Below are 9,122 nucleotides of genomic sequence, written 5' to 3'. Positions count from 1 at the left end.
TGAGCCCATTGTAACATGTGGTGTGCCCCCTTTAAACACCTGCTCTGAGCAGGCGTTAAGATTAACCACAAAAAATGATGCATTGGAATCTCTTAGATTCCACTGTGCCATTTTTGCGGTCCCCCTAATGGGGAAATGCCCCCTTTGCAAACAATATGCATGGTGCATGCATAATGTGGCGCAAAGGGTCACAAAGTGGTGCAATGCATACATTGCCCCACTTTGTAAATACGGAGCAGTAGTTTTTAAAGCCTAATGCCACACTGGCGTAAGAAAAATGATGCTAATGAGGGGCTAGTGCTTCTTAAATGTGGGCCTTGGTCTTTGATCCTTAGGGGCATATTTATAATCCCCTAGCGCCACCTTGTGCCACATTAGTGTCATTTGTTTTGACGCTAATGTGGCCCAATGAGGCCAAAATCTACACGCCACATTTACAAAGTGGCCCAATGCATGCATTGTGCCACTTTGTAAGCTTTTGTGCTACATTGTGCCTGCACTAGGCAAAATGTATGCAAAGGGGGCATTCCCCCGTTAGGGGGGGGGGGCGAAAAAATGGCGCAAGAAAATCTAACAGATTTCCTTGTGTCATTTTGTTTGGCACTTTTAATAAGAGCTGGCATTAAAGGGGGGCCTCCATTATTTAGAATGTGCCCCTATGTACTTGCTGGAGTAGCGCCAATATTTTGGCGCTACTGCTACTCCTGCAGAGTACATCAATAGCATCATGAAAAATGATGCTAATGAGGGGCTAGTGCTTCTTAAATGTGGGCCTTGGTCTTTGATCCTTAGGGGCATATTTCCAATCCCCTAGCGCCACCTTGTGCCACATTAGCGTCATTTGTTTTGAGCTAATGTGGCCCAATGAGGCCAAAATCTACAAGCCACATTTACAAAGTGGGCCAATGCATGCATTGAGCCACTTTGTAAGCTTTTGTGCTACATTATGCCTGCACCAGGCAAAATGTATGCAAAGGGGGCATTTCCCCGTTAGGGGGGGCCGAAAAAATGGCGCAAGAAAATCTAACAGATTTCCTTGTGTCATTTTGTTTGGCACTTTTAATAAGAGCGGGCATTAAACGGGGGCCTCCATTATTTAGAATGTGCCCCTATGTACTTGCAGGAGTAGCGCCAATATTTTGGCGCTACTGCTACTCCTGCAGAGTACATCAATAGCATCATGAAAAATGATGCTATTGCCCCCTACCCTGCGCTGTGGTGCGTCGTATTTTAAATATGGCACACACATGATGGCGGTGGGGGGGTGGTAAAGGGCACATGAAAAGAAGCGCTGCACACAGTCAGCGCCACTTTTCTTAAATATGCCCCTTAGTTTATTATTCTATCACCCGAACACCCTGATGGCAATATAGAACCATAATGCATAGTTTCCTGTATCCTCTGTGGATTGATGCAAACTATTATATGTTGTTACAAGGGCATAACGCGGAGGTCAGAGATACGACCAATAGGCTACGTAATTTGAACTAAGTAGGACATATTTTATTTACCCTAACATACTCAGCCCTTTTAATACCTAAAAAGTGCATTCATTTCTACAATACAATGGGTTTGTAGTTTCACTCAACATTTGTATACTGGTATAACGTATTTTGATAGCACTTATTTGTGCATTTTCACTGAGGGTGTTCTGATTTTACTCACACATACTGGGTTACTGGTGTTCTTCGTCTTTCTCCCTTTATATATACAATGGCCTTAGAATGTGACTAGCCCTCCTCGCCCTTTGTGCTGAAATTCGTTGATTTTAAAACTTCCAGTCGTCCTTTCTTTCAGGAGTTCTCGTGAGACAGCTTCAACCTTCCCATTCTTTGTGAACTTTGGAGAACTGCTTTTTATATTTGAATGGGTGAGTAATCTAGTGCTGAATTCGAAATCCTAGCCTTGACTCCTGTAATTTGTGTGTGTGAACATTTTTTGATCCACTACTGCAACATACCTATGTCGTTACCTCCATCAAAAATAGATTTGAAACTGAAAGTGCATTTTTCAAAATAGTAATAATCGAATCACAAGCGTTCAGAGTATAAACACAAACATATATGTAGACACACAGATGGATTTTAGTTGGTTTTCCTTTTCCCTATTTTACATCCAGTACATTTTTGTTCATTCTAAATTAAAAATAGTCGAAATTATTGAGATGTTAAAGTGAAATCCATGGTTCTTGCAACTGTCGTTGTCAATACTGTGTGAGTACAACATAAAGCTCTACTTTGGCAACCTTGAAAATGGCTTATCAGCCCCATTCTTGCCTCTCTGATTCTCGAAATCGGATGTGTGTCTAGTTCTTGGGGGTGGCAATGGCCTTTGGCCTCTGCTGCTTTCAGGCAAGTGTTCCTCTCGTAGTGTTCCGAACCTTGGCTTTGGGAACAGCGGCTGTCTGGAGGCAGTGTCTACCACCTTTGCGTTTATCTCCATTCTGGGATTTGAAAATGCCCTGTCGCCGCAGTCTTCATCAAGTTCATTTTTCCACTTCAGGTTACTGTTATATGGCTGCCGCTTCATTCTCTGTTCCCTCAAGATCGCCCCAGCTCGTGGTTGTAAACTGAGAGTTGCTGATTGGAATTCTATTTCAGAGTCGCTATCGCCAACTGAAAAAAAGCAAACAAATGGATCTGGATGACTGAGAAACATTTATATAACCACCATCCAATACCTTAGTTTTCACTGAACTTACGATGGATCTCCACTTTAATCGATCAGAAATGGTTGCACTGCCCTAACAGAGGAAGTAACAATGCAATTGAAACAACAGACAATAGAACATTGTGCTCCTATATATTACACTACAGTAGTTTAATAAAAAAAGTCCTGTTTTTACACCCAAGTCAACTTTTACACCTAGCCCACACTATGGGCCTCATTATGACCCTGGCGGTCTTCTGACCGCCAGGGCTTATGTGGCGGTATTACCGCCAACAGGCTGGCGGTACACACTGCCACATTATGAGATTGGCGGGTTGGCTGCAGCCAACCTGCCACCTCTCCACTCATACCGCCATGGCGGCATGAGCCACCGGGCCGGAGATGTCAATCTCCAGCCCGGCTGCCGACATAGTACTGCCCATGGCATTATCAGCCGACCTACCACCATGGTTTTCATGGTGTTAGCAACACAACGAAAACCATGGTGGTAGACCCTACTGGTGACAGGTAATTCCTTCCCTGTCACCGGTAGGCGGCTCCCCCACCCCCTCAACACTCATCTGATGCCTCCCACCCCCTCCATCCAAACTCACCCTCCCACCAACCCGAAATACACAAACCAACCCCCCACCCACTCCGATACATTCACTCAGACATCCCACCCCCTCCAATACATTCACACACACACCCACCCCCATACACACACACACACACCCGCAGATACGCAAACACCACACAACTGACCCCACCATAGCCACACAGGCACACATCACCCCCTCACCCTGACCCCACTACAGTCACAGCACCCTTCCCCCACACCCCCTTCCCCGCATACACGCACAGAGAGACCCACATGCACTACGCACACACCCATTCACTTACATTGGCATACACGCATTCATACACACACTGGCATACACGTATTCATACATGCATACTTCCAGACATACTCACACACATTCTTACACACAATCACACTGACATGCAGACACGCACTCACATCTCCATTCTTACACACATTCACTCACATGCATACACCACAACACTCACAGACGCATTCACACAAACACTCACACATTCATGCACACACTCAGACACATACACACAACACCCCTCACCACCTCCTCCCCATCCCCTGCCGGACGCCCGACTTACCTTGTCTGACAAGGTGGTCGTCTGGTAGGGAACAGGAAGGGGCGCCGCTACCGTCAGCTGTGCCCCCCAGCAGAACACCGCCAGGCCGTATTTCAGGTCAAAATGCATCTGGCGGAGTCCTTCTGGCGGGGCAGTGCTGGTGTTAGCATCGCCAGGTCACCATCGTCCACCACCATGAGCACTGCTGGATTTCCGCCCTTATTGTGGTGGAAGTCAGGCAGTGCTCATAATATTGTGGACAGATGGGAGCCGCCGTGGTGGTATGTTGGCAGCCATCACCGCAGCAGTAGGCAGTATTTAACACCAATGTCATAATGAGCCCCTATGTTATTTAACCCCTCGGTGCCCTGGACGAGTTGATCTTGCCCTCGGCCACAGTCGCCATGTGCTGAGGACGAGACCAGCTTGTCCTGCTATGGGCCCTCAGTGCTCCCCCGAGGACCTGGCACCCCCATCCCCTGGGCAGTGATGGACGGGAAATCGCTTCCCCTTCCACCCGCTACCCGAACCCCCCCGTCGTGGCATCTGACGATGTCAGCACGCAATCGCGCACTGACCTGACCTCATCAGAGTTTGCCCCTACCAGCTGGAAGTTCAGCTTCCAGCCCATATCAGAGGAGAAATGCTTTAGCAGAAACCACTCGACACCAGGGCTTTTTAAATTTCTTTTAGGTAGGTTTCACGTGAGGGAAGCGACCTCTTAGGCAAGGGTCACTCCCCCTTCGGGGTCAAATTTGTTTTTGGCCATTTCTGCCCCCCTTGGGGGCAGATCGGCCTATTGTAATTAGGTAGATCTTCCCCCACGGGGTAGAAACTTCTAGGCACCAGGGATCATTTTTTGTGTGTTTGTTTTATTTTTTTAGACGTGGGGATCGACCCCTTAGGCAAGGGTTACTCCCCTGGGGGGGGAAATCTTCTTAGGCCATTTCTGCCCCCCTTGAGGACAGATCGGCCTATTTTTATTAGGCCAATCTGCCCCCAAAGGGGGCAGAAACTACTAGACACCAGGGATTTTTTTTGGTCAATTTCACAAAAGGGGAGTGACCCCTTAAGCAAGGGTCGCTCCCCTGGGGGGCAAATTAGTTTTAGGCCATTTCTGCCCCCCTTGGGGGCAGATTGGCCTATTGTAATTAGGACGATCTGCCCCCAGGGGGGCAGAAACCTCTAGGTACCCGAGATCATATTTTTTTTGTTTTATTTTTTTAGATGTGGGGAGCGACCCCTTAGGGAAGGGTCGCTCCCCTGGTGGACAATTTTCTTTTAGGCTATTTCTACCCCCCTTGGGGGCAGATCAGCCTATTTTTATTAAGCCAATCTGCTCCCAAGGGGTTAGAAACCACTAGGCACCAGGAATTTTTTTTTTTTTGGTATTGTCTGTCCCTCAGATCGATGTAGGACCACTTTCAGTGTGCATGTTGTTAGAGGGGCCTGTTCCATTTGACATATGCCCCAGTGCAGCCTCCTTCCATGTATGCTCCTGATCCATCCCAACTGTACAGATATTGTTGGTTTGGTGCACTTTGCATACCTTGACTATTTGTCTCTCTGTCTATTGTGTATGCCATTGTTTTCCCATTTTGGCAAGGGGAGCGACCATGGGGGGCAAATTTATTTTAGGCCATTTCTGCCCCCTTGGGGGCAGATTAACCTAGTTTTATTAGGCCGATCTGCCCCCAAGGGGTCAGAAACCACTAGGCACCAGGGATTTTTTTTTGCACCAATTTCATGCAAGGAGAGTGACCCCTTAGGCAAGGGTTGCTCCCCTGGGGGGGGGGGCAAATTTATATTAGGCTGTTTATGCCCCCCTTGGGGGCAGATCGGCCTATTTCTATTAGGCCGATATGCCCCTGGGGTGGCAGAAACCACTTACGCACCAGGGATTGGTGTGTGCGTGTTTTGTTTGGGGAGCAACCCCTTGGGCAAGGGTCGGTCCCCATGGAGGCACATTACTGTTCGCCATATCTGCCCCCCTTGGGGACAGGTCGGCCTATTTTTGGAAGGCCCATCTGTCCCCAACAAAAAAAGAGGTTGGGGGTATGGCCATACCCCCACCCCAAATGAATGGTGCCACAGTTGTTCTACCCACCGGTGGGCAGATGGGACAATTACCCTGATCCACTCCCCGAGGGGGCAGAAAGCCTACTAGATGCCAGGGAATAAAAAAAAAAATAGTGGGGTGGTGGCTACCGACCAGTATGGGCATGGCTATGCCCCCACCCCAACTGAAGGGGGTAACAGTTTTTCAGCTCTTCCCTGCACACTAAAACATGTTATCCACGGCAAGCAAGAGAACATTTGATTATTTTGGGTTTTGGGTTTACATTTGGGCCATGAGAGCTTGTCTAACTCTCAAAATCGTCCCACTTGGAATGGTGAGGGCTGCGCTTTTTGGACTTTGGGATGCTGCAATGTAGTAAAATCCACAAGACCTAGACATATCTGAAAACTAAACATCTGGGCGAGTACAGGCTGGTGTGCTTCACATGCACCCCGCACCATTTTCTTACGCAAATTGCTCTGCAAACCTCCAACTTTGCTGGAAATCACACATTTTTCCGACATTTTTGTGATGGAACCTTCCAGAATCTGCAGGAATCCACAAAATTCCTACCACCCAGCATTTATCTATACCGAGAAAAAATCTGCCCCATTTGTCAGCTTAAATTTTTTTTCTTTTTCCAAACTGCCCTTTTGGACCGCTTTGGTTCCCCCTTAATTTCAACATGTTTTTGGCACTTTCCCTGCCACAGGCACTTGGCCACCTACACAAGTGAGGTATCATTTTTACTGGGATACTGAGGGAAACGTTGGTTGGTAAGATATTTGTCCTGGTGTGGTGATTCCACACAGAAATGTGCGAAAAATGAGATTTTTTAGCTAAATTAGAGGTTTGCTGATGTTCTGGGTAAAAAAACACTGGGGGAGCCACGCAAGTCACATCTCCCTGGACTCCCTCGGGTGTCTAGTTTTCAGAAATGTTTGGGTTTGGTAGGGTTCCCTATATGGCTGCGGTGCCCGGGACCAAAAACACAGGTGCCCCCGCAAAAACAGGTAGTTTTGTATTTAATCATGTTGATGTGTGCACATAGTGTTTTGGGGCATTTCCTTTCGCGGGCACTAGGCCTACCCACACAAGTGAGGTACCATTTTTATCTGGAGACTTGGGGGAATGTTGGGTGGAAGGAAATGTGTGGCTCCGAACTTAGATTCCAGAACTTTCTATCACCAAAATGTGAGGAAAAAGTTTTTTTTGCCAAATTTTGAGGTTTGCAAAGAATTCTGGGTAACAGAACCTGTTGAGAGCCCCACAAGTCACGCCATCATGGATTCCCCTAGGTGTCTAATTCTCAAAAATACACAGGTTTGGTAAGTTTCCCTAGGAGCTGGGGCTGAGCTAGAGGTCAAAATCCACAGTTAGGCACTTTGCAAAAACAGGTCTGAAATGTTTGCTGTGTTTTGGCTAATTTCTTGGTCTCCTCCAGAGGAACCCACAAACTCTGGGTACCTCTAAAATCCCTAGGATGTTGTTAAAACAGGGTGCAAATTTGGCTTGGGTAGCTTATGTGGACAAAAGGTTATGAGAGCCTAAACGTGAACTGCCCCAAATAGCCAAAAAAAGGCCTGGACCCTGAGGGAGAAAAGGCCTAGCTGCGAATGGATTAAAGTTATGTATTATTGAATATCTGACTCTGAATTGACAACCTTGAAGATACACTGCAAATTATCATTTATACTTGAAATCCATCAGTGTCATTGTGAGGACAGAAAATGTATTCCTTGGCCAATTAAATGCCTGTCCTATATGAGTGAATTAATCAAACTACGACTTTTCTACCGATGAGTTCATTAAGATCCTGCGTCCTGCATTCATCTCATATCTAATGTAATTAAATGCAACTTATGGAAGTCTAAATTCTAAATAGAAACTACCATACGTGTTTAAAAGGGTTGGGAGGGCTGGAGGTGTCCCCATTGAGTATGTGGAATGTATGATCTGGAGCAGAGGACCGTTAGTGCCTATTCTGCTTTATCTAGTTAGTTGGAGAAGTAGAGAGAACCCCCACCTGAGATGCAGCTCTGTATAGAACAAACTTAGAAATGACTGGCTGCTAAAATGTAATCCATTTTGGGAATGTATTATAGGCACCTGTTTGTACTATTCTGATGGCAGATACGAGAAAGTACAGAGAAGCATTTTTTGCAACCACTATATGCTTATGTCATCATTCTATGTGCTATACCAGTTACATAAAAATTCCTGAGGGCCCTCCCACCAAAAGGCGCTGGTGGTGCCTGGTTAGACTGTTTTTTTGCCCCCCCTTAAGCTCTCCCTTCACTAATTCCCTCGCTACCACTCTCCAACAGTACCCCTCATCTCTCCAAAGCTCCTCTCTGACATACATTTATTTTTATTTTTTTGTAGCGCTACTCATAGTTTACTCACAGTTTTGTGATCTGCACGGTACACGTTCTTTGCAGCAGGCACATTATCCCTCTGCGCTACGTTATCAGTAAAAACCATCACTAAACAAAATTTGCCTCTCTCACCAGCAGTACAGTGAGCCAACAGTTAGCTTGACATTTCTATTGATGCCTGAAAACTGCTAGATGCACAAGCAAGTTCAGAGTTCCTAAACCCATGAGTTATTTTTACTTACAGTGCCCACACCAAAGTCAGTGCACCAGTTGCACAGTCCTAAAGCCCGCCCTGCCCCCACACTCAGACCCAGTCCAGAGCTCTCAGGCCAGGGGGGCCTTGCACAGTGCCTGGGGGACCCCCTGGAGCTCGGGCGCCCCGAACCAGGGGGCTGCAGGGGCTATTGTTACACCACTATGCTATACCCAAGACAGGGACAGGAACCCACTGTAATTTTTTAGGACTGGCTTGCTGCACCCCTCCATGTCACAGGGACCCCTCATAGTCAGAAACGAGCCCAGGCTTCCTCCCACAAGCTTAGATTAGCATGACACAATGACTATAACAAAAAGTCACGATATCAGATATGCATGCAGTTAGACATACATAGCATGGGAACATGCCTGTAGCCAAGGAGGGGACCTTCTCACCCCAACACTACTCTTTCCCCTTTGTGCTGATTGTTATGCATTCGCCATCTGAAAAAACACCTCAGCAAATCTTTTTCTCAAGCTTACTCCCATGGTTACTAGAGAAGCATGTGCATATAGTGAAATGGTTCCACACGGTATTTGTTCACACCTATGAACTAACATGAAGAAAAGAAAATTAATTCTATGATTCCGGTGCAATGGTGATTTACGTTGCCTAACCTCTTTTA

At 46.7% G+C, this 9,122-nt stretch overlaps 1 protein-coding gene across 1 annotated transcript in view; it reads right to left on the bottom strand.

The window, feature by feature from the left end:
- Positions 1-2,039: 2,039 nt before the first annotated feature.
- Positions 2,040-9,122, bottom strand: part of LOC138250056 (sodium/hydrogen exchanger 2-like) — a 720,639-nt gene continuing 713,556 nt past the window's right edge. Inside the window, exon 12 of the mRNA XM_069204438.1 lies at positions 2,040-2,615. Coding sequence (XP_069060539.1) covers positions 2,233-2,615 — 383 coding nt within the window. The 3' untranslated portion in view covers positions 2,040-2,232. The remainder of the gene's footprint in view (positions 2,616-9,122) is intronic.

Source organism: Pleurodeles waltl, chromosome 8, assembly GCF_031143425.1.
Source record: "Pleurodeles waltl isolate 20211129_DDA chromosome 8, aPleWal1.hap1.20221129, whole genome shotgun sequence".
NCBI classification, from domain to species: Eukaryota; Metazoa; Chordata; class Amphibia; order Caudata; family Salamandridae; genus Pleurodeles; species Pleurodeles waltl.
The sequence above is the reverse complement of the archived record's forward strand: the minus strand, read 5'-3'. Positions and strand labels throughout refer to the sequence as shown.